We start from the raw sequence: 26,444 nt of genomic DNA on the forward strand, positions 1-26,444 counted from the left end.
AGATGAACCCCTGTGTACAAAAGAGCTCCTCTGTACATGAAGTCAGAAAACATCAGAGAAATATGCAGCATTTCTTTCAAGAAGAATAACCTGACACGGAATAACAGTCACGTTTCTTAAATGTGCAGTGGAGGGCAGCAAATCTGAGAGTTATTTCCATTTCTCCAGGGCTTTTACATGGGCAGGGTGGCACCCAGCTGTTTGTGCCGAGCCTGCATGTGTAGGATGCCACTGAATGGAGCCTGGTGAGGAGTAATCATGCAGGTGGCATAAGCATCACCTAATCCTCAGTCACAGAGTACACAGTCAGTACCCTGACTGACTGCAGATGAGTTTTAGGGTTTATGTAGCATACACTTTTAACATATAAAGCATGGAGAACTGAACACACTTCAATAAATGTACACATATTCAGAAATACTCACTTTCTGCATCAGTTCCTTCAAAAAGAGGGAGCAGCAAGCTCCCACCTGCACCTGCACCCACGTGATTATAGGCACAGCTGATTAGAAGCATTTGTTGCTGTAATTTGACAAGTGCAGCAACTCAGGTTCAGGGCACACACTTATACTCTTTCAATCAAGCCAATGGATTTTCTTGACTTACATATAGGTGCTGCACCTTGTAGCAGCTTGTATGCCTAGACTAGAATCATGGAATCATAGAACGGTTTGGGTTGGAAGGGACCTTGAAGATCATCCAGTTCCAGCCCTCCTGCTAGAGGCAAGGACATCTCCCCTGAGACCACATTGCTCACAGCCCCATCCAACCTGGCCTTGAATGCTTCCAGAGAGTGGGCATCCACAACCTCTCTGGGTAACCTGTGCCAGTGCCTCACCACCTTTACAGTAAAGAATTTCTCCCTATTATACAGTTTGAAACTATCTTCTTCCAGTTTAAAGCCATTTCCCTTCATCCTGTCACTACATGCACATATAAATGCCAGCAATTGGTTTGAACCTTGAAAGTTGACCAATGCATCTACACTATAGTATCAGTGTCGATAGAGCTGCTCCTTTTTTGTAATTCCAGAAGCAAATCCACCCAAGTTATCCAGAGCTGCAAGCAAATTTGCTTAGATGTGCACTGTAGAAGGTACTTTCTCATATTACAGGCAATTTATTTAAGAACTTAAATATGTTATCCGGTTCTAACTAACTCATTTACACTCTGCCAGGCATTCTGTTTTTACCTCGACCTGTTGAAGGTAATGATTCTTCATAAACTGGCAGTGTCTGAATAGGAAGCCTCTGCCTTGTTTTTAATGGTCTGTGATTCCCTTTTATTAACTTCAATAATGGACAGCATGGGTTAAAAGTCAGCAAAGCATCCTTTGACAGTGACATGGACCTTTTTAAAAGCATTACTTGCAGGGCGTACAATTCAGTCAGATGCATACTAATGAAAGAACAACTACCCAGAGCTCTCGTTGACGGTGTAGAGCCAAAGCTTGACAGCCTAGCATCAAGTACAAAATTGATTTAAACCCCAAAAGTCAATATTTTGCTTTTGCAAAGGCACTTTGGCACTTGAGAGGGAGGTTTGCATGTACTGTACACATTAGATGGGAAAAATACTGAGAAGATGGCTTGTTTGGACTTGATTTGGTGCACCTGTTGTTTTCTATAAGCAGTAAAAGCAGCTAAGTGTTAATCCGTGCTGCTAGAGAGAAGCTTCAGCTAGTTTCTACATGTATAACATTAGGTGGGCCTGATTTTTGATGAAGTTCATCTAAACAAATGAAGTTACTTAAGCTGTGGGCCACGGCAATGATCAAAACGCTGCAGCAGCTCTCCTATGAAGAAAAGTATGGAGGTTGGGCTTATTTAGCTTGGAGAACAGAAAGCTCCAGGGAGACCTCATTGTGGCCTTCCAGCACATGAAGGGGACTTTCTAGCAGGATGGGGAGCAACTTCTTACATGTAGCCACGTACTAATAGTGACAGGACAAGAGAGAGAATGGCTTTAAACTTAAAGAGGAGAAATTTAGGTTAGATGTTAGGAAGAAGCTCCTTACTCAGAGGGTGTTTAGGCCCTGGCACTGCTGCCCAGAGAGCTGTGGGAGCCCCATCCATGGAGGTGCCCAAGGTCAGGCTGGATGGAGCCCTGGGCAGCCTGAGCTGGTGGGGGGCAGCCATGGCAGGGGGTGGAAGTGGGTGGGCTTTAAGGTCCCTTTTAAGCCAAGATTCTATGATACGATACGCATAGGAATAACCTCTAAGTATTTCAGAATGAAGTCTTCATAGCTTATGAAGCTTAGACTTGTCACAAAGTAGAAGGTTGCTCTTTGGTTTCTATGTCCTCCATTTCTACGTGCTTCTAGTTACAGTGTGCTTGCAAGACAAAGAATGATTGGATTCTTTTACACACAGAACCCACCCTAAGATCTAGCTTAGGTATTGTTAGTTATAGCCTCAAATTTTCCATACGGGTGTGCACTGAAAGGTTCTTAGGCTTTGCATGTCTGTGCAAATAATGTGGTAAAGTAACACAGATACAGAAAGACTGAGATTTGAAAGCCTGAAGATCTCAGTTTGGAGAAGCAGCCTGTGTGCATTGCTGGTTTTCAGCTCAAATTGAGGATTGGGCTTTTCTCTGGTTGGAGTCCTTGGTGGAATAGCAGTTCCCTTTTATGCTGTTGCTTAAAATAAGACAGAGGAAAAAAAAAAATCAAGGTAGCTTTCCAATTGTTGCTTTGCTACTTCATGGAGATTAACCATCGGTTTCCTGTTTGCTTTTATGATTCATTTTGTTGCTTAGTATTTTGAAAACCAGCAGTGCAACGTGCTGTTAGGGCAAAAGATCCATTTCACAGCAAGGTACAAGCACTCCTCTTGACGGTAGGAGAAGCCAGTCTGAAGACCAATTCTGTGGATATTCATCTAAAGGAAAAAATTCAGTCATTCAGAATCTGAAAGAGACCTTCAAATTGCACCACTGATTGTAGGTTTTAAGTGTTAGGGAGGGAAAACTGACATCTACATGCAGCTGGATACTGATGAACTGATTCACCTCTATCTCCATTTTGGTGGCTTTATCATTAGGCGGTCCCAGTGTATACAGTGCCTGGTGTTCAGTGGAGGAAGGAGTTTCCTACAAATTGCTGTATAAACTCTCAGTGTTCCCTAAAAGGTGCTGAGGAAGACCTGCTTCAGTCTTTTATAGCACACCCGACCTCAGGAGATCCATCTGATTAACAGGTGGAAGCCACCTGGTTCCCATCACCAATGGCACCCAAAGGAACAGAGAGGCTGAGGAGGTATTTTCAGCTGGATGATGGTGTGAGGGTTGTGAGCCTCCATGTGCATCTGGCTGAGGCATGGTCCTGGAGCCAAAGCAAGGCTCTTAGCTTTCCTGGCTGTCAAATGAAGAAGTGAATTACTTTTAAACAGATTATTTCCTCTGCGGTGGAGGATTTCTGTGTGGGTACAAGCACAACTGTCCAAAGTCACACTGCCAATGCAGTCATCACAGCTACTGTGCAGTCTGAGTTCAAGGGAGGAACGAGTGATTCATTCTGCCTGGTTTTACATACAGTGAGTAAAAAGAAATATTTCCTCTCTCTAACCCAGACACTGGTCAGGCATCAGGCCATCAGAATACAGCAAATATATCAATGACAAATGTGTGGCGGCACCGAGCAAGCTGGGAAGAAAGAAGATGAGTGCATTTTTAACTTTGGGGTTAGCACATTTGCCCTGAACACAATCCCAAAACCTAATGAATCAAAAAGTGCAATTGTTACATAGACTAATTTCAAAGCAGTATTGCTCATAGAAGGACTAAGGAAAAGGAACATGAAGCTCAGAGCTTTTATTCAAATTTTGTCATATTAGCTCCTCGCTGGCAATCTTTTCATGGTTCACATTTATTCAGTTCTTCATTCACAGATTTCTCTCTAATATTTTCCAAGTACAAGCTTCATTAACTGAGTTATCTTTCAGTCTTGCTTCATCTGTGGTTACCAAGCCAGTGTTAGTCAATGGCATTTTAATGTCAAGAAACAAACAAAAAAGCAACACAAGAGCAACTTGATTTATTATTATTATTTCTTTGTGTGTGTTTTTCGCAGTCAGGATTTCAGTGGTACGTTTGAATGCAGACATATTTCATATGAGACACACTTTAAAGAGCCGTTAGAGAAACTAACCTTTCAGGGATGTGAATTAAACTCTTAAGCTATTTAGACTTTCACAGTGCTTAGCTATCTTCTAGAGATATTGAACTTTAGCACTGGGACCCTACATCACTGCCGCCTGGTATCCAAGGCTGTGAGAACTCCTCTGCTGGTGATGGATAGTGGGCATGTTGGCGATGGGTTGATGTTTGGACTAGATGATCTTAGTGGTCTTTTCCAACCTTCACAATTCCAAGATCTCTTTTGCTGTCCCTTCAAGACCAGAATTTCTCAGTAGGTGATGGTCTTCTCGTTGAACAGCCCAGAACAAATCTTTCTCCATCCCCCGGCGCAGTCATTTCAGAAATTCTTTCTTAAAACTGCTAAATCATTCAGTTTCATTCACATTACAGCATATTTAAGCTTTAAGAAATTATCCTGATTCAAGGTCTACTAGACCTCCAGCAAGGAGGAAGATGCAGAAAATTGTCTGCTCATGAGTAAAGCAGGATAACCTCTGAGTATTCATAGTTAACCATCTTATAACTGATATTAAAATGCTGTGGGAAATCTAATGCTTTGTGTGCAGAGGCCACAAGGTCTGGCTTCTCTAGAAAGTTCTCTGAATTTCTGCATTTCTCCCAACAGAAGTTTGCTTTTAAATGCAGAAAGCTCAGTGTGACTTCCCCTCTATCCCACCTATGTAAAGGGAGGATCTGTAAAAATATGGTTCTGCCTAAGTACGTGCAGCTTTGCAGTGTTTATATATAATATATAGCAGGTTAATCTGAGTGTCTGCCCAGTGTTTAAAATACAGGCACATACACAATGTAAGAGAGCCACTGCTGCCATCATTAAGGTTCTGCTTCCCACAGGACCATACATCCATACTCTTCAGCATCACTCAGAAAGTGTGAAAAAAGTTAAAGAGAGCAGATTCAAAGGGACGGTTGCAGTTTTAGGAAATCAAGGATGAATTCACTTTGTGGGTTTCCATATCTTTTGCAAATCCCATAGGACTTTGCTTATCACCTCAATAGTTTTTGTTGCATCAAGAAGATACTACAGAGCTGCAATAATTGTCAGTAGGAAGATTTCATATCTTCTGCTTTTATCTGCACCTTTTTTCTGATGTTCCTCCACTTGAGAAGAGGAAAATAAAGGATCGTAAGGCAAGGGAGGTAGCTGCTAATCCCAGTCAAGGTATATTAAGTGCAGCGATGCTCAGACGTGACACAAGTGTTCAGAATTTGTACATGAATAAAATTAAGAATATTCTGGGAGGAAAAGATACCTACATGTCAGAAAAAGAAATATAAGCAATAAAATCCTACGAAAAATCACATGGGCCAGAGTAGGATAAATGTGCTGTCTTTACTTAGCAATGAAATCACAGAGGGTATGCAAATAAGGCACGAAAATAACACATTTTACTTGATTCAAAAGCATTATCCATAATAGCATCTGCAATGTGTCTGCAGTAATAGGGAGTAAATTGGAATTTACATAACAGGCCTTTGGTGGCAGGCTCTGGCTCAGTCTGAGAATGGGGCTTCAGTAGGAAAAGACAAACGTTAGGAGGAGAACATCCCAGAATACCTATCACTTAGTCAGAAGTTCACCTGTTTGCCTCTCTCTCTTGTCTTCTCAGAGGAATCATCTCAGGTATCGCTGTAATAAAAACATAGATAGCTAAACTTGGGAACTTTTGGGAGGCTGCTCCTTTTTAGATAAGGTTTTTTCTCTGGGATGCATTAAATTCTTGGGAATGGATAGATGGATGGACAGCCCTAGGAACTGGAAATCTATAATCCTTCCGTGTTATTTTTACTGTCTCTATGCTCCTTAAGTTAAGTTTCATTTAATCAGTAGTTCCAAATAATGTCCAGTGCAAGGACAACTGGATGTCTCCATTCAGATGGTGCTGAAGAACTGATGGAACCTACTTTGGTCCTGACATTCCTCACCTGTACCAGCCATGGTTGCTGCTCACCCTTCCCATTAGGTTGTTAACAAGAGTTGGCCTTACACTAGAGTCCAGAATAGCATTTTTAATTCTAGGTATACTTTAGGGAGTCAGACCTGAGATTCCTGGTGAGAAATTATCTATCCAAATGCAGAAGGGTGGTAGACTTCTTTTTGAGCTGGTTATTGTCTGTTGCATTGAAGTATAGTAGAGACAACAGTACTTTTAATGTGAACTATGACCTTCTTCAGATTATAAGGTAAAATGAACTTGGACCCAAAAAGCACTAAGGCATTCTTATGTAATATATAACCCAGTTCCAATGTCTAACTTAAAAAGGACAAAAGGAGATGCATGTTCTACATGTATATACAATTAGAAAGGTGATGGAGTGGAGTCACCGTCCCAGGAGGTGTTCAAGAACTGCGACACTGAAGGGCATGGTCAGTGGGCATAGTGGGGATGGGTTGGGGCTAGAGTTGGTGATCCAAGTGGTCTTTTCCAATCTGAATGACTCTAAGTAGATAAGAGGTACTCATAATTAATATTTCCCATTGTTTTGCTATATCACCTCAACTACCCTACAGTTTTGGAATAATTGACTATAATTAATGATGTGATTGTTTGAGTTAATGTAGGATGAGGAAGGAAGGGATGGGATGCATCTCAGACATCTTTAATCTTGTGCCTAAATATGCGAGAGGCTATAGGGATATTGTAAATGCTTCCCTTGTTCTTTTCCTGAATCCAAGTTCTGATTCAAATGTCAGAATTGTCATTAAATGTCCTGGTAGTTTTGTCACCATTCACTGTAACTTATGACTGTGTACATAGATTCCTGAGGTCTCTAATTAGAGAGTAAATGATGTTAGTTTTTCATAATACTGAAGTCTACTTGGGAAGTATTAGATTGATACCTTTGTTTTTCAGATAGGACATCAGATAACTGTTGTATATTAATAACTTGCAAGCTGAAGTCTACTAAAATCAAAGAGGAGTGTTTAATGGATCCCATATCAGTATTTTAAAAGCCAATCTCCCTTAAATTCCATCAAACATTATTTTATTTTATTTTTCCAGAAAACAACTGAAAGTAGTTAGATACAAACTAAAAATCCCACGGTAATCAGCACTAAGTTGGTCTTTTCCTGAGTGTTTGCCTTCTTCAATCTAACTTCCTCAACCCCTTGGATAACAAACAATGATATCTGGAGTTTTACTGAAAGCAGCTATATCAGCTTTCTTTACATCTTTCTTCATTATACTTCGTTTTATTTTCCTGACACCTCAGTTTTTATGCCACATGCATTTTTTACTCAGTTTGAGTACATCTCTAACAATACAAACTACTGCATTTTGTTAAATTGCATAATCCTGACACAGTTTTATGGCTTTCTCTAAACTCAGTCTATGACTAAATGTGTTCTCAGTCTTCTTGTTGGCTTAACTATTGAAAGTTCTTGGGGAACAGGACAGAACAAACTTCACTGGGAGCTGTATATCCATCATAAAATTGTTCTTAAGTGTTATTTCTCCAGGCTGGTTGTATTTTTCATGCTTTATCACAAATCAGTGTCACAGACAGACTGCAGTTTGCAACCTGCAGTTGTTTGTTGGAGTTAGCCTGGCTGTCAGAACGGCCTTCTTGCAGTCTTTTAAGCATTCATAACTTTCTTGCATGAAACCAAAATGTTTATCTAGCCAGCTAGCGGATCAATGCACATGTGATTAGGACATATGGAACAAGCCTATGTAAGTTTGATCTAAGATATGTGGCATCCATGACATTGTACACTTTAAAAGTGCCTGCACAGAAATGAGCGTAGTGTGGAATTACCCACATCCTGAACCTTAACAATATTTCACTTCTGTTTTAGATCATCCTCCAAATCTTCAAAATCATTCAAGACTCCGAACTCCACCACCACCAATATCACATGCTCACACCCCAAACCAACATCACGCAGCCTCCATCAATTCCCTGAACAGAGGGAACTTCACTCCGCGCAGCAACCCAAGCCCAGCTCCCACAGACCACTCTCTGTCTGGGGAACAACCAGCCAGCACTCAAGAACCAGCCCACGCTCAGGACAACTGGTTACTGAACAGCAACATCCCGCTGGAAACCAGGTGGGTGATTTTCTTTAGTACTTTACAACACTGATTGTGTGTGCTAAGGATGTAATGAAACATCTATACCTCTGTATAGGTAGCTGATCGGTTTGGGAGCAGGTGTTTAGAGCTGTGTTTTATCATTCTTCATGTCTTTTTATTTGGACTAGGAGAAGAGAACATTGCTCTTTCATAAACTGAAAATGCTGTCTTTTAATAACTGCTTGTAAGGTTATTTTCCTCATTTAAAATCAGAGTTAGGATCACAGATTAAAATGTTTTGACTTTTTTTCCCTTTTTTTCTTCTTTCTTTTTAATTTTATTTTTTTTTTACTTTCCTTTAATGCCTTCTCATCCTGTGCAGCAGGATAAGTCAGTGTCCTATTTAAGAAACTGAAATTAGTCAATACATTGAAAAGACTTAGCCTTCTTCTAGCTGTGCCTCATCAAGCAGATGCTTTTGTAGTACAGCTTTCAGAAAGGCTGATCTTAATTTACCTAATGAGGAGAGATCAGCTGCTGCATTCTGCTATCCTACAACATCATTCCACTAAACGTACCGTACCAGACAGCAGAGGATCCATCTTGCAATATACTGAGGATGTGGCAAGGTTGCACTGAGTTGTTCTAGTTCATAACTTAGTTCATAGACTATTTTTCCAAGCACATAGGTTCTGGAAAAGGGAGTTGTCCTACTCCCTCAGCCTCAGTCTTCCCATCTGACTAGGAGTACGTCTCTGAGTCGCCCCTCTTGAAACTATTTTCACATTCTCTGCAGGCTTTGCTTCACCATTTCCTTTGTTGATGAAAAGCCATTGGAGATGCTGGAGTTATGAGCTCCTGTGCACGTTGTCTTTTTTAGTCTGAAAAGAAATCTTTCAGGCCAAACATGGTGCGCTGACTTAGCTGCCTTTTTCCCCTTTTTAGTCTTGCCTTCTCAAACCAACCAGAAAGATTTTAGACAGCAAAAAAGATTTACTGACTGAAAACTGAGCCAGGGGCCAAATTTCTTGCTTCACTGCCTGTGGGAATCTCATTGAAATCAGTGGTAGCTGTGTCTGTATCCTGGGACAAAATGTACCCAGTTTTGCCAGCTTCTGCATTAAAAATAGATTTTAAAAATTAATATCTGTCGGTCTCTTCGAGAAGTAGCTGTGTCTGCTGGCTCCCTGAAACATCCACAACAGACCTCAGTCTAACATTTTATGGCATTTAAGGATAATTAATTTCCCTGAGACTGCTTAATTTAAAATACCCAACTAAGAAGCTGGCTCCGAAAGATTAAGGCAAAATTATAAGCAAGTACTGCAAGTGTGATTTGGCAACAGTTTCAGTAATTAAATCGTCTTCCTAATTCTCGAGCATATAGGCCCAAGCACTGACTTCTGTGTATTGTTTTGTTTAAAAAACTATTGCATTATAGAATACTTTGGGTCTAGTCCAAAAACCCTTACGTAAGCAGTGGTCTGTAATTCTGGAACACTGCCTTTTTCCAAAACACGACACAGATTCGTCAGAGCAGAGATGTTATAGTGTTTGAGTAATGCCAGAGCATCCTCGTATCTGACCAGTGTCTCTCAGAAAACAACATGTTACAATTGAGAAGGAATATCTTTTCTTCTCGAGGATCACTAGAGTTTAAGCTCTTACCTGAAAACATCCTGCCTCCAGTTGTCCAATTCTGGTGATCAATGGAAGAGGCAAATGTATCACATTTTAATAAGTGCAGGAGTTTGTAGTCAGAACAAGTATCTGGCTGTTGTTTCTGTTAAGTTGTAAATGAGCGTGTGCTTAAAGACAGGCCTCATTTCTTCCCCACGAAATCATTGGGGATGAAAATTTTCCAGGCGCTGAAGTAAGTGGTTCTTTCTGCAGGTTGAGTTGTCACATTATTACTGTCAATTCGACTTCACTTTTTACATCTACTTACACGAGGAGTTCAATCTGCATCATTTAATGATGATAATGCCTCACAAATTGCTCATATTTGTAACTGATACTTAGTTGAATCATTTTATTAATTAGATAACAGATCCTTTGAAGACTGGTGTGGCTTTTGACACTGTGGATGGAATGGTGTAGTGTTGCTCGGTGCTCTAGAAGACAATGAACATGTTGGAAAGGCATGTCAAACAGCCAATGTGCACACTGACAGAACAGGACTGACAGGCTTTTTTTCCCTCATTGAACATACATACATACATAAATAAATAAATAAATAAAACAAGCTATAATTGTGTCACAGAGCACTGTGTAGATGATTGGTGAATCTCCACTCTGATAATCTGATCTTTCCATTTCCTTCAGTAGAGTCCTATAGATGTAAAAGGCTTCAGATCTGTTTGGCAAACTTGGATGCCCAGTTTCACCTGTCCCATAAAATCAGCCTTCCCCACTGCAAAGACCTTTAGAACCAAAGAAATGAATTCCTCTTAACAGAATAAATTGTCCGACGTGTAAAAAATAAATCCTGACCAAGAGACGTTAATCCAAGAATTAAGGCCTTTGAAGTATAGCAATAGGAGATTACTGTAATCTCATGTCAAAAATGGAATTGTATTTTTATTGAATATTCCTTCTTTTTAAATGTCTTATTGGTCAACACTGAGAGCAAACACGAAGGAAAAGCTACGTCTCTTAAACAGAGATTGTCACAGGCTGGGAAACGTGCCTACTGTTCTAGATTGTTAAGCACCCCAGGGTTTGAAGAGGTTTGATTTTAACTGTTGGGGACTGCAGGCAATATTCAGAACTGGAAAGTCTGAGTTGTTTGTCACTGCCTGGAAATTTCCAACGTGTAACTCAAAGGCAAACGGAGATGTGTCACACGAGTATATGACTGACATGATAAGCATATCCCATATACAACAACTCTATATGTCGCAAGAGGAAGAGCTTCTCCTCTTCTCCCCTTCCTCTTTTTTTTGTTTCCTTTTACCTCCTTCTCTCTGTTTTTCCTTCTTCCTCATTCTTTTCCCATCTGCTCCCTTTTCTCTTGCTTTAAAAGCAGTATATTATCAAGGTTGTGATGGGAAGATCTTTGCTCAGCAGTCACTCCTGACAGGTAAGTCAGTTCTCCCACTATTTATTCCTCACTCTTGCTTCTTCTTAGGCATCCTTTCTGTTCCTTTACATTTGACCTTGCAGGGAGCAAATAAATGCTAACTAGATGGACGTCTGGTTGACAAACCAGCAGCTTGCAGGAGACTTCCATTCCCAGAAAATCTCATGTAGTAATTGTGTAAGGTCAGATTCTACTACTCAGCTCACAGTGAGAAGGGAGAGTGGTTTGTAAACAGACAGCTATTCACAAGTAATCTCCAAGGGAGGAGAATCTGCCCAGCCTTCAGTGAGGATGGTTCTGCATTAGTCACATTGGTGACCTAGCACCTCTCTTATACACATTATAAGACGGTGCAACCCACTCCTCTTCTGCTCTTTTGACAATCCACAACTGAAATTCATGGAACCAATCTAACATGGATTTTAACTACTGATGAACTTCTATTGATCAGTGTGTTGCTAGATGCCTTGCCTCTTACCCATTAAATGCTCGGTGCATGCACATATGCTGCTTCTTTTTGCATTGAATTCAACATCCAACCTTTCCTGCATTCCAAGGGAATGTGAGGAAGCAGCAAACACTTGGGGATGGATTGATGTCTCAAATGCTATGGCACACAGCTCATGCATGTCGATCCACTTTACTCCAAAGCTGTGAATAGGAGTGACTTTACTTGCATTATAATTAAGGAATAGATCTGTGCTGGCAAAGAAGCCCAGAGGCCTTCAAAAGCAGTGAGTTGAACTAAGCAAGTGCTGGCATTAGCAGCAGGAAGGAGGAGGAAGTAGAAATGGAAAAGAAGGTTAAGGACATTTCAGAAAAGGCAGTATCAAGGTTTGTATAATGTGACAGGGCTGGTTTCCCTTGGTATAGCATGCTACCTAAATCCAGTTTCTTTGACAGAAGAGTTCTCATTTGAGTTCGCATCATGTCACTTACATCCTGTAAGTGCTTAATCCTGCGTAAGTGAGAAAGTGTCACAATGCTGTTATGTTCCTTTTGCTAGTTTTGACCAAGGAATTTATTTGTATTCAGACTTAGAATTTTGATGTTGAAAACAGGCATGGGCAAAATCAGGATTGGTTTTTGGTTTTAAAAAATATGGGAAGGATGTACTTTTGTCAGATGTTAAGAACCAAGACCAAAGGTGAGAAAGACAAAATCTTTTCCCAGCTGTGCCTTTAACTTAATTCTTTATGTTTCTGCTACTCTCCTCAAAATGTATAAAGCAGTTTAGCATATATGGGTCAAAAAGTGACTCATCAAAGTACATGCTTGGCAGGCTGGATACTGCAAAATATTGCTATTGTGTGCAAAATCAAATGCAGGCTTTTTAATATTCAGGCCCTGTATATCTTGCCTACGGCCTGTATTATCCAGATTATAGCCAGAACTCTGCTATTGGAATTTGGGTTCCAGCAAAACCTTTTTTTCAACTTCAACCTGTTTAGCACTGATAGACTTTGTTGTTTGGATTCATACTGAGCAAGAGGTTCAGAAGTTGAAGTAGAGGTTTCAAAATGAAACTTCTAAATATTGAGCTCTCGTTGTTCCAAAGTAGACAAATTGATCAAGTTAGCAATTAAAAAAAGTTGTCGAATCCAAAACTGAAACAAGCAAACCAGCAAAACCAGGGCGCATGTTCACTGGAGATCCATGAGGACATTGCACTACCAGTTCTCAGCCTCAATGAGAGAGATGCTGTGGTGTGCCTTTTCACAGTAACAGGTGTATAACAAGGTTACAGCTGTGCTGGACTGACACCTATTTCTTTTGAATCCTGCACTTGAGGTGTTTTCATGTGTCACCGGCAATAAATAATGTGAAATGAATAAAGGCTTCAACTTTTTATACATGCACATGGGTGTGTGTGTTTATATGTATGTAAATGCATATATATATAGTGCATATAGAGAGAAGAAAACATTCTTAAGGCTGTATATGTATATGTGTAGCATTTTGTACATATAAATATATGGCCCATCATTCTAATTCCATGCACAATTGCACTATAACCATTGTGGTTTATAAGATCACACTTCATATATGCATGACTCACTGGCTTCATTCATGTCTCCATATGTATGTAGAAACATAGCAAAGCAGACATTCCTAGAGACATTGCAGGACAACCTCATTGAGATGGACATTCTCACCTCCTCCCGACATGACGGTGCTTACAATGATGGGTATGTGACACTTATGTGGTCTTCCTGTTTACTGTACAGTCGTTATGATCCTTGCATGAAAGCATTTGGTCATATCAATGACGTTTAAGGGTAACACCATTGCTGGCCTCTCCAAAAATGGCTTTAAAAAAATGAGGTTCTGAAGCAATGTGTCCTGTACATATTAATGGCAGACTCATTAATATGCTAATGAGCCGCAACATTCCATTTGCTTTCTTTCCTCCTGTTTTGAAAAAGTCATTTCATTAGTAAGAAGTACCTACAGCAATTTTGAATCCCATGCAAATTCTGAATAATTTCATTTTGATTATGAGCTTCAATCATTATTGTGCTAGCAGCCTGATATTTCATTGTTAAACGGTACCTTATCTTACAAAAGGTGCTTTGTCTACTAGTGGTATCGAATCAATCCTCTCCTAGATTTAAACACCCATTCTAGCATTTTTACTTAACTTTTAATCACTTAACTTTAAAGTTATAAACAGCTTTTAACATGACAGTGCCAAAAATGTCACTGTTGTGTTGGTCTGAATTGGTCGCCATAGCTAACCAAAGGTCTAATTGGTGTTCTTGAATGCTGTAGGTACCTCTTTGCCTAGACTGGATGCATCCATCTAAACAGATACTTTCTGAAACACAGAAGAGTATCTGAATCCTTGTAAAAATGAGTGTTTTGATGTGGGCCGTTAGTAGAAATAATTGATCTTTCTCTAATGGTCAGCAGTCCTGCTTTGAGCACCTATAAAACCATGGCTGTAATAGGACAGACACTTGTTTCACAGAGCTATATGTCACCTTATCTTGCATGACTCAGTGGCTTTTCCGCATGGTGATGTTTTTGCATGTCATTTCCCCTGTGACTACATAAGTGACTTCCAGGGGGAAAAAAAGAATCACATCCACTGGCTTGACTGACTCCCATGGATCCATGACTGGATTTATGCTGGCTGCAAGTCTGGCCCTACAAACCATGGCAGAAGGTGCAAACTACATGGGGACTGATCCCCAGTCCTCACATGTGACATCTGTATTTGACATCAGCATGGTGAGATCATGGTCAGATCTGTTGGCCACATTTAAATCCCAGAGCTGGAATGCCTTGTACTTCATGATGCCCCACCAAATTTAGGTTTCACATTTAGGGTTCCCATAAACAAGCTCCCTTTGGCACCCTTCATTTCAGGAGCTCATGGACCACAGTGGTTTCTGTTTGCTCTGCCATAAGTCACACAGAAAGTCTCACAGGTCCTTGTAGGCTGGCTCTCAGACCACAGTCATAAAAATGAGCAAAACTTAGTGCCTCCCAATGTGTCACTGGACAGGAAACGCTGCTGCCATTGACAGCAATTCACACTTGTTAAAGTAGGCACCAAACTGAGATGCTCTGAACCTATTTCTGGAAGCAGGTGCCTGCCCCTGCTGCCTTTACACAAGGCTTGAACTCTGGTTTGGTGTTTTCAGCCATCCTTCTGTCCAACCTTTAACTTTGCAATGTGGAGACAGCGTCAGCATTCCCCTCTGTGACAATTTGGGTGCTGTGGAATGGCTTAAACTCTCCTCCCCCATCTCCATTCAGCGATGCAGTATCAAAAACGCTCTCATGCAGTGATCAGACAATGAATTGGGGAACACCCTCCCTTCTTTAACTCAACTCACGCTCCCTTTCAGTCGGACACGTCCCTGGGAGCTGAGCAGGTCACCAGTCTGTCGTAGCTCTGCTTGGGGTTTCCATTTCACTCTAACGCCAGCTTTCCCACAGAAGGGACTCCTGCCCTCAACGAGTTCTCTGTGGCATTGTTGGCACTGTGAATTTTTTGTGTGTGTTTGATTTTTATTCTTCTCTTTCGTGCATGCCATCCGTGTCTTTAGCCAGCATTGTGTGGAGCCGCTGCCCTCGGCCTGGCAGCCGTCGCTATCCTCTCACCTCACGTCCCTCTTTGCTTTGACTGTTGGGAGGAATCACTTGCTGTTGGTCTTTCTTCCCCCAGGCACTTCCTGTTTAAACCTGGAGGCACTTCTCCCCTTTTTTGTACAACGTCGCCGGGATATCCCTTGACGTCCAGCACTGTGTACTCACCTCCCCCTAGGCCCCTTCCCAGAAGTACCTTCTCTAGGCCTGCCTTTAACCTGAAGAAACCCTATAAGTACTGTAACTGGAAATGTGCTGCCCTGAGTGCCATTGTCATCTCGGTCACACTGGTGATCCTGCTGGCGTATTTCATAGGTAAGTTTATTTCTGGTTTGTTTGTTTGTTTGTTTTTCTTCTTGCCTTTCTCCACAACATCACCCACAGTGCTAATGTTTGGGAACAAGAGGTTCAAGCTGATGGTACACAGTAATGGGGAAATAAGGCCTCTGTTGGCTGAAGATGGTATGGTAGGGAGCAGCGTTTAGCCTAAAACATGCAAAGGAGCCTAGCAGAGCATAAGTCTTGTGTTCCCATTCTGTGCTAGAGTGAGACAAACCCACCAGATGTTCCCAAAGCATTCAGCAAATCCTAATTAAAGCCAGCAGTAAGGTGCGTGTCCTAATCACCATCTCATCCAGGTCAGTGGGAATTCTTTGCCATTGATTAATGGTAGAAGGATCAGAACCCAAGTCTGGACAGAAAAGTGTCTTTTTATTCTGCCTTTCATAGCACACCTATTATAACCAACTGTTTGGAAATTCATAGTGTAACCTGAAGGAATAGGGAAGGACTGAGTCTCTGTGGGGTCCAAAAGAACCTTCTCTGACTAGGGCAAATTAGGGAATATCTGCTAATTCTGTGGAGCAGCATTGTTTATTCTTGAGCTGTGCATGACCTGACTGTCTTTGCTTACTATGGGTTGTCAGTGTTCCTTCCAAAAATAATTGGAACGTTAAATGCGAAAATTTTATTTTGCCCTCTGTAAATTTGAGGTGTTAACATTATTTTTCCTCAGTCAAACTTGATATTTATATTATAAATGTCTTAGAAAGGTCCATCCCTACCCTCCCGTTTTAAGCTGTCAGCGGTGCAAACCGTGGTTGTCAGATACATACAGATGTGGTCATAGGTAAGAATGCTGATGCCTCGTGGCGCAAATGAGTCTTTTTGATTTCACGGTGACTTCCTGTACTCTAATGATCTATAAAGGGTTGCAGTTAGAATTACAAATCTTAGCCTGGATCGAAAGATTTTTTACTTTCATTTCACAGCAGTATAATTAGCACTACCACAAAGGATTGCTTTTACTGTGCTCCTTTCATGTACGCATCTTTAATGACTGATATTTCTCCACTCCTGCTTTGTATCATACTTTGGTCACTTTTATGCCTTCTGTAAGAAGGAGCAGGAATGATTAATTAACCAACATTAAATCAGCAGCAGTTTGATGGAATATGCAGTCAATTTTCATCATTTGCTACGTACGTTTGGACTCGCCTTTCTCATTTGTCTGGTATTCTCCTTATGCCCTGAACATGGTTTTTCTGGACATTATCTCAGTGTGTCAGAGGAGCATTGTTATAACTCAGAATAGAAGTACCCGTTAGTTCTGGTGAAGGAGGTATGTGCCATTTGATAGATGAAGGAGATTTTGGTGGCTTTGTGCTTGGTGTTCTCCTGCTCAAAATCCTTTCAAAGCTCTGAAAAGACAGGGCTTCCCTTTAAGAATCACAGTGGAGGTGGTTGACAGGTAGGTCCATTGAGTGCTCTCCCATCCTATTACCTCCATTCAGGTGAATTCTGCAGCACCTGCCAGGTTCCGTGGCTGACTGGGAAGGTGCCAGCAGAGTTGATCAGGTTGAACTGCTGTAATTATGGGTCGTAATTGCTAATTTCTAAAGGAACTATCAATTATTAAAAATCAAATTTGATGGTTCAGCTCAGCATAAACATATTTAACAAAGATTGTCTCTACCAGACCCAGTGTTCTAATCAACAAGCAAAAAGGCAGATATTTAATTAGATTTTGATGAAAAATTGTGTTTAATTTCAAGTATAATCAATTATTAATTACTGTAATGAGTGATTCTGGTGGGGTTTACTAATTAACTCATTTAAAAATTATGAATAACCTTTTCATTTGTAATTATTTTTTACATCCTGTCAAGTTGAAGATGAGAATTGTATCACCTAGCCCAAAGAAGAAGAATTGTGGAATCGAGATGTTTGTGCTTTCATCAAGTTAAGCTGAGGCATTCAGCACTCTGATGAAGACCACACTGTTATTTACCAAACCATGTCATTCTTTTAAATAACCTGATCTGCTTACAAAGCAAACGGTTGTTTTTCCTCTAGTTTTCTTTTCCCCTGTTTTTGCTTAGTTGCATTTTATTACAAGTACTTTGCCTCATTTAAGCAAATTTAAGCAGTGTTCTGCTCCTTTTGTTGCCCTGGAGGCCATCTGAGTGGTAATGTACTACAGATCCTGAGTAGGAAGTGTTGACCTGTATAGGAATACTACTTCCTTCTGCTCTTGTTTGTTCAGATAACCATAGACTTGTAATGACCATTTATGTCCTCCAAAACTGAGGTCAGTGGAGAGATTTCCATTTAAGTGAGTGGGCTTTGGATCACAGAATGATGGGATTACAGCATCACAGAGTGGCTGAGGTTGGAGATTCCACTGGGTCCATCTGGTCCCCTGTGCTCCAGCCCGGGTACACAGAGCAGGATGCCCAGCACTCCCGTGTCTCGGGGCTTTTGGAGATCTCAGTAGAGGAGATCACAGCTCCTCTTTGCTCCAATGGAAGTGCTGGACATTCACTCTTTTTTGCTTTTTGTACCCTGATTAGTTAATGGAAATATATCAGATTAATGCCTAAGACTTCAGGTTGAGTGTGGCCCTGAGCAATCTGATCTAGTGCCTGACATAGTGTTTGGCAACCCTGCCTGGGGCAGCAGGGTTGGAACTAGACAATATTTGAGGTCGAGGTCCCTTTAAACTCAAGCAATCCTATAATTCTGTGATTTGATTATCACAACATCAGACACGTCACAGTCCTCTGTTTAAATCTTAAAAACTACCCATCGCATGCCCTGCCTATCTTCACAATGGTGTGGAGCTGGAGATGTCCAGAGCTCTGCTACTGCCACCACTTTCCATGTTACAGGTGTTCAGACACACCTGGGGGTGACCGCAGTGAGACATTTGGTTGTTTCTGAAGTTCTTCGCTGAAGCCACATCATTATTATTATTTTTTTTCAAATTCATATGAAATGCTTCCTAAATCATTTGTTTAAGGCTGAAAGCCAGCGTTTCCATTACTTTAAGAAAGACTTGATGGTATTTAATAGTCTGAGGCTCACTTATCTTACTGAGCCTCTTCAAAAAAGAGGGGAGGAGGCATAAGTAAAAGTCCACAGGAGCTGAGCGGCTGCTATCATGTGTCAGCACTGTGATCATTTTGAAGCTTTCACAGGGCTGAGTCACTGGTCCTGAGAGATAATGACAAACAAAATATAACAGGGTGTATTAAGCACCAGAAGCTGGTTTTCATTTGAATTAACTGGCTTTTGATTGACTTGTTGCCACCTTTTCAAATATTCAAAGGCACACACCAAGGCAGCAGCAACAATGCACATCAAAGTTGCGCACACACGCGGCTTATGCAAATCCTGGTTGCTCTCCAGCAGCTTGTCTCGTGGGGTGAGAACACCAAAGGGAAAAGCAGTGGCAGATCGGGACTGTAACATTAAACCAGCAGGAATGGCACCGCTGGAGCCACCGAAATGAAAGGCCTCTTTAAGCAGCTTGCCACTGACCTGCAAATTTGCTGTTCCAGGAGGTCGTGGAGAGACAGCACTTTGAAATTAAATTGTCCATCTCAGGATTGTCCCTTCTGTTGACAGTCAGACAAGGAACATTTTCGTGGCTTCTGGATGGCATGGAGCCCTGCCTTGGAGGGGCAGTTTAGAGAGAGATGCTTATGGCAGATATAATACCACAAGGTATGCTGCTGTCCAAATACTTCACTTGCACATTCAGTACCTGGTAGATGCCAGCCCTGATAACGCAGCTCTGTAAAGTCTCTGACACTGCTTGCACTGCCTGAGAGAAGAATTTTTGAGTACAGCAATAGAAATGACCTGTTTGGTCATCCAGCTCTCCATACCCAGCAGCTGTTTGGCTAGATCCACGGAACAGTTTCTAAACAAATTAGTGAAGGAGAGTAGAATATATTATTTTCTTCTGAAACAGAAGGTATTATCCTCTGCCTGATGGGGATTCCAGATGAGATGGGAGCACGATTTGATGTAGTTAGGCACTTGCAATTTTCCTATACTTAAGCATGTGTTGCGGTTACATTTCATGAACAGCAAGAAAGATGGACATTTGATTGAAATTAAAGTTAGGGCTGGAAAACATATTATGAAGCCAAAACAGTCGTTCATTTGATTGGAGTCAGAGCTCTCTGCTTTTCAGGTCTCCGTTCGTCTGAGCTCTCTTCAGACACAGCTTCTTTCAGAAAAGAGCAGTGTTACTTGCTACAGGCAAAATGCTCTGACACTAAAACCACGCTAGGACTATGATGTGTTTATAAAGTGTCTTTCTGTGTATTGTCAGAAGATCACCCTGAAAGCTAACTTTAGCACAGTCTCTCTCTGATTCTTTGATGAAATGCAGTAAACCCAATTTAAGGCAGCTCTCCAAAACTCTTAGCTATGTAGCTGGTCAGCTATGGATATGTCATATACCAATTAACGTGTGCTTACATCCCACTTAAGGACAATAGAAGACTTTCTTAACACTTAATTCTTAAAACTGAGCTATATAATTGGGGCTATGTGCCCCAATCGTAAGGCTTTTATTCGACTTAAAATACAAAGCAGTTTGTTACCCCACCAAGTTTCTTTCTTTTCCTGCTTTAGTATTTCCCTTCTGATCCCACACTAAGTTCTGCTTTGCTGCTCTTACCATTTGTTCTTTTGATTCACAATGATTTTTCAGTGTTTTCCATCTTATCTTAGATAAAATGCAGAAGCTCAACAATCTGTTCTAGAAAAGCCTTTATGTTATGAACTCAATCTGCTACCTACAGAAAAGCTTCCAGGTCCATTTTTGGTTCTTTCACATATTCCCCAAATTACTGCTCTCAGCACACTTAGTAATTCTGGGTCTCATTTACTTCATTTTACCCTTCATCTACAAAATAGTGACATCCATTTTGAAAAGGGCCGTAGTATCATCCATGATATATTTTATGTACAGTAGATTTGTAAGACTTAACATTTCCGGATGCTGCTTGAAAGGGACCATCATTACAACCCAGCGCTGTCATTTTAATGTTACAGAGCAGTGCTTGAATATGCGGCTTTTTTCTGTTAAATCTGGCTCCTGTAGTTCCAAAAGCACACAAGCATGCTTAGTGCCAGTCCCTCAATGGCAATTCTACAGTTTAAATTGCATCCAGCTCTTCAGTTTTCAATTTTGAAGTAGATTCCCATACCGTCTGATTATCTATCACTGATACAGTCTAAAAAAAACCTCTTTTTAACTCCCTATACCCAATGATATTTGGAAAGTATGGGCCTTATCCTTCACTTGCACATGCTCCTCTTAAACTGGAGCAACCTCATTTACTTTAGCAGTTGTTTAAATGCAGTCAGAGTCAATGGCATTGGTCCCTGTGTTTGCAACAGGAGCTGGGCCAATACTAGTAAAGTATTGTTAGGAATCCCTGATTCTGGAGGTTGACCTGGCTAAAGACAGCAAATACACTCTTCGTCCATTCTGAAGTGTCAGTTCTGTTGCTGAACTACAAGTGATCTCAACAAAGCTAAGACATAAAACATGTCTCAGGCACACAGGGAGATGTTGTCACAGTGAGCTTTCAGCCTCATTTCAGACAAGTCACAGGAATCTCTTCTAAGGTTTGTCCTGTAACAGAGGTGGGGATCACAGGGCTTTGTGTGAGCCTCAGTAGCACTGGGCTCTTGTTAAGGAACCAGGCAGGGCAGCTGCTGCAGGCACAGCTTTCCAGGTGCTGGTTGAGCAGTGTGGAGCTCAGGATGCTGCCAGCGGGGATCTGTCAAAGGAAACTTTCCCTTGTCAGACCTATGGTCAGTTAATGACTTGCTGGAATGTTTCAGCCCCGGTCACTTTATGGCATTACCCTTTGTTCCTCTCCACGTGCCCACACATGGTGCTGTACAAAGCACTGGCACATCCTCAAAAGTGCATCTCAGTGTAGCTGCACTAAAGAATGTTACATATATGTTTTGCCTAACACCGCCAAGAAAAGGCACTTGGTTGTTTGTATTGCACCTGTACACAGAACAGTAATTATTGGGGATGAGAAACAAAATTAATTCAAGATGGGCTATTCATTTCCACTCTTGAATTGCCCTGTTGTGTTATCTTTCACTGCTGCTTTAGATGCATGGTGCTGTTAACTATAAACCACATCTTATTCACCATCATCTTCAAAGTCAGGAAGGGTTGTTTGTATTATGTTCATGGGGTGCTTTTTTGTTTTGGATGGTGCACTGTATCCTTGGATAGTAGTTGCTGTTAGCTTTATAGTTCAAGGGAAAAGAAATACAGGTGATCTAACGGCACCTTTAAAATAAAGATTATAAAGATACAAGATCCCGCTTCAAAGCTATTCTTGTGAAGATCAATTCATTCAGGTGGGTGTTAAAAACTTCCCATAGAATCTCCATGAAAGAACTTTCGCCGTTTCAACCCGAGTAAGATTTGCAGCCTGGCATTAAAAATAGGAGAAATACATGGTGGTGTATCCTGACACATTCCTGAAAAATAGGCACTTCCAGAAAATACTGCTGGAAGAGGAGAAAATAACAGAAACACACTTGATTTTGCTTGAGTTTCCCGATGTGCCAAGTGGGATAGGTGCAAAACTGAGGAGTATTAAAATTGAGCTGTTCCATTTGATGGCAATGCATTATGAAGCTCGGCAGAGGAATTTCTGCTTTGTGAGTGCTTAGCACTTCTCCAAGGTCTGCAGTGCTAAGGAGCATGTTCAAGCACAGCATCTTTTATGAACAGGTTGAGTGTTGATTCAAAGTGGGAAGGGTGCATTCCCTTAATTCTTACTTAAAACTTTTTGTGTAAATGTTAGTGTTAAAAGCCATAAAGGCTCTTAAATCATGTAGCTTAGGACTCTTTGGGCTGGTAACCTCCAGCTGCTAGATCCACCCTTTGCACACCGGTGAATCACGTATCCACTTCAGATCATAGATTTGAACCTAGATTTGTGAGGATCTCATCAGCATGAAAATAACCTTGGATTTTTGTTACCAGCCTCTTCTGCTATTCCTTCAGCCTTGGTATTTCAATGACCGATGACCCCACCTTGTAGACACAACTAAGGATCAAAGGGCTGAAGCCCTTTATTTTGAAGAAAGGTGGAGGGAGATGGGCTTGTTCAGCTTGGAGAAGGCTCCAGGGAGACCTTATTGTGGCCTTCCAGTACTTGAAGGGAGTTTATTAGCAGGAGGGGGACCGACTTTTTATGTGGTCTGATAGTGTTAGGACAAGAGGGACTGGCTTTAAACTCAGAGGGGAAATTTAGATTAGATGTTAAGATGAAATTCTTTACTCAGAAAGCAGTGAGGCACTGGCTCAGGCTGTCCAGGGAGCTGTGAGTTCCCCATCCATGGAGGCGTTCAAGATTTGGTGGGTGGGCAGGATGATCTTGAAGGTCCCTTTCAACCAGGTTCTATGAACTTGTGCTCAGTTTTGTATCTCACAGCTATGTGCTCTGCTCAGCAAAGTTTCAGATTGTCTCACTCTGGGTATTAGGGAAAAAAATACTTATCAGGAAGAGTAGTGATGCTTTAGCACAGGCTGCCCACAGGTGGAGTCACTGTCCCTGGGGGTGTTAAAGAAACGTAGATGCATCACTGAGGGATGTGGTCGGTGGTGGAGATGGGTTGGAGTTGGACTTGGGGATCTTAGGGGTCTTTTCCATCCTTAGTGATGTGATGACTCCTTGCATACCTCTCAGCCTTTGATAACAGCAGAGAACATTTTGTTTGAACCATTCATATTTGGCAGCTCTCCAGCTCTCCTGTTTATCTGTTCCGTCCTCACCACTGGGTTTGCCTCTAGAATCGTCTTGGAGTCATCTGCACGTTTATTCGTCCGTGCTTTTATATTTACTTATATAACGCTGATGTTAAGGTTGAATAATTTCAAGCCAGCTATCAACTGTTAAATTTCATCAGAAATGTCGCCGCTTGGTGGTTTTTCACCAGTGCTGATGGTTTTAAGGTCTGTCAGTGAGCTTTTCATCCCCTTTGGAGATAACTGAGGAATATTTGTCAGTGTCAGTGACAGCTCGCTCTTCTGACCAGTTACCCATGTAACTAGTAATGTATGGTAATTTAAAATGCTGAAAGGAAACCCATTACTGCTTCTGTATTCCTTCTTGATGTTCTGTTTGTTTCTTGAATCTGTAAATCGTACCAAATTTAGGCAAAGTCAAACCAAGTCACATCAAAAACTTTACAGAATTGTTCCTGTGTCAAAATATGAGTAACTGTTTGCTTCCTCGTATCTGTTTTTCAGACGAGCAGTATAAATGACCTGAATTAACATACATTCTCTTTTGTCATCCTTCATCAGTTGAATTCCATGTTATGTTTTCCATTATTTTGTTTGTAATAGATGTCAGGCTACCCAGTGCAAGTGACTTGCATCCTCTTCTTTTCCCTTTGTAAATATTTGTACAGCATTAACCCTGTTCTAATCTCTTGGTTGCTGGTTCAGTATTAATCAGTGAGTCAGATTCCTCCTCTGCTAGCTCATCTCATTTACTGGATGCAAGTTAAATGAGCCTACAGATTTAAAAATGTTTGTCCTTGAATAGATGTAGTTTAATATTATTCTTGGTTATTAATGGACTGGAAAAAAAGTTATTTCCTGTGAAATAATTGCATTATCCCAGTTGTTTGCAAAAACCAGAACAAAAATACTTACTGAACATCTTAGCCTTTACTAAAACATTATTAACAATTTCCCCATCTCCATCAAGTAAATGGCTGTATCATTGCTCAGCTTACTGGATTTCAATACCCTTTAAAGATGTTCTATTGTTCTTTGTTTTTTTAATGCTATATGTTTTTTTGTCTTCAAGTTCTCTGCTTCCTTTATCAACTTCCTGCACGATCTTAGATTTATATAGATTACCTTCTGGTTTCCTATTGTTCTTTTTTTTTTATATATTACTTTTTTTTTTCTTCTGCTCATTGTTTAATTTTGACACTGAATGAAGAGGTCCTTTTGTCTGAGTCTGATTTCTCTTTCATCACTGTGGGATCTCAGGGCGGATGAATTCCATTTCAAAGCAGACCCCCAATACGACTGAACCTCTGATTGCTCCAAAGCAGAGTCTGTGCTTCCAGAGGGCCCTACCTGATCTCGAGGTTTGTCACAAAACCAGACAGCAGTGACACAGCATCACAGTTAACCCTTGAGATGTTTAATTTAGGAATGTTTAATACCTTCGTACTAAGGTATGAGTTTAACTTCCATCTCTTTTTAGTAAATGGAAAGATATGGCCTCTCAGCTTTTATAAGCTTTCATCAGTTGCTTTCAGTGAGTTTTTATAGTTGCTGTAAGCCCCCAGAAAAGAAAATAGCAGCATGCTGAACCAAAAGTGCTGACCTTGCTTTTATGGCAGTGGCACAGATGTGCTGCTATAATCTCCATTTCATGGCTTAGATTGACCTTTGCACACAGACACTGAAAAGAGATCAATTTTACAGATCTAAATATCTACACGAGTTCTCCTCGAGTCTGTGTTTTTATTTCATACTAATTAGTGTGAAATAACATAATTTAATTGCAGTTAAGTGGAGGGAGAAAGAAAGAAATGATTCCAGCAATGTGCTTTTTTCAGCGTCTTTAAATACCATACATTTGTGTGGGAAAGCAGTCATAAGAGTAAGCTCAGAGATGTCATTGACAGTGAAAAACATTCCTTAGTTATAGCTTAGGGTTTATCTTCCATTCTCCTTCTAGCATAAATTAGAAGGCATCTTCAAAGCCCCATTTGCAGCCAGGTCATACATTTCTATTGGATACGTGCGGTGATGCATTCTCTAAGGTTTGTTTTCACCTGTAGCTGAAGGTGAGATATGTGTTAGGTACACATCTTTACACCGTTAAATGAAGTGATGGTGTTAAGTACACAGTGTAGGTAACGTGCCAGATGACCTGTGAAATATAGAAATGCTCAACCCACTCTTTCCCTCTGTGACAAGATTTCAACACCACTGCTTATGCTGAAGCTTAAAAGCTCCGAAAGGACCACTTATGCAGTTTGCTTTGAGATATCAGAATCTGATGCTCAATAAATAGGTAGCTAGAGGTTGCTGAATCTCTGTGTTTAAATGAAAATCTAATAAACTCTCTCACCGTCCCCATCCTTTCCTGCCTGCCTCTTTATTTGATTTTATCATACCTTCAGTTCCAAGCGTGTCCGTATTGCAGGCAGAATCTTGTGCCTGGGAAGATGATGAGAACGGCATATGTTAACAGTTTTCAACTACGGTAGCACGAAGCGCAGCAGCAGCATCACACCTTGCTTTCTTGGTACAACTGTAAGCATCACTTCATTATGTAAAGAGACTCTTTAGAAAGCAAAGCAGAACCAGGCAGTTAGCATGATGATGGCTATGCTTACACTAAGTATTTAAAAAGAAGCTCTAATTTGACAATCAGCAGAGCAGAATCTCTTTTAGTAATGGTAGAAATTATAATGAAATCGAGCATCTAATGGCCTTCCTTGGGCTGCTGGTGGAAGAAACCCTCACAATCAAAATGCAATGATATTCCAAATGGGATTAATCCCAGAGGTTGTTAACAGTTTGTTCATATTGGTGTACCTTCTTCAGCCCCGCTGAGGTGTGGGCTACTCCAGGTCGTGAAAGAAATGCTTCTGGGCATCCAGTTGGTCCAGCTTGGACCCATTTTGTGCTCAAACCATCTGTAGAGAATGATCTCTGATATAAGGGACTCTATCATGGTTTTGGCACTGATCAGAGGGAAGCTGAGTTC

At 40.9% G+C, this 26,444-nt stretch overlaps 1 protein-coding gene across 12 annotated transcripts in view; it reads left to right on the forward strand.

The window, feature by feature from the left end:
* Nucleotides 1-26,444, forward strand: part of TENM4 (teneurin transmembrane protein 4) — a 598,985-nt gene that overhangs the window by 383,407 nt on the left and 189,134 nt on the right. For 8 of the 12 annotated variants that reach the window (XM_072326955.1, XM_072326954.1, XM_072326960.1 and 5 more), the window contains 3 exons: nucleotides 7,961-8,213; nucleotides 13,350-13,448; nucleotides 15,437-15,672. In XM_072326955.1, coding sequence (XP_072183056.1) covers nucleotides 7,961-8,213; nucleotides 13,350-13,448; nucleotides 15,437-15,672 — 588 coding nt within the window. The remainder of the gene's footprint in view (nucleotides 1-7,960; nucleotides 8,214-13,349; nucleotides 13,449-15,436; nucleotides 15,673-26,444) is intronic. The other 4 variants (XM_072326961.1, XM_072326962.1, XM_072326966.1 and 1 more) reach the window with 1 other exon arrangement.

Source organism: Excalfactoria chinensis, chromosome 1 (genome assembly GCF_039878825.1).
Source record: "Excalfactoria chinensis isolate bCotChi1 chromosome 1, bCotChi1.hap2, whole genome shotgun sequence".
Taxonomy (NCBI): Eukaryota; Metazoa; Chordata; class Aves; order Galliformes; family Phasianidae; genus Excalfactoria; species Excalfactoria chinensis.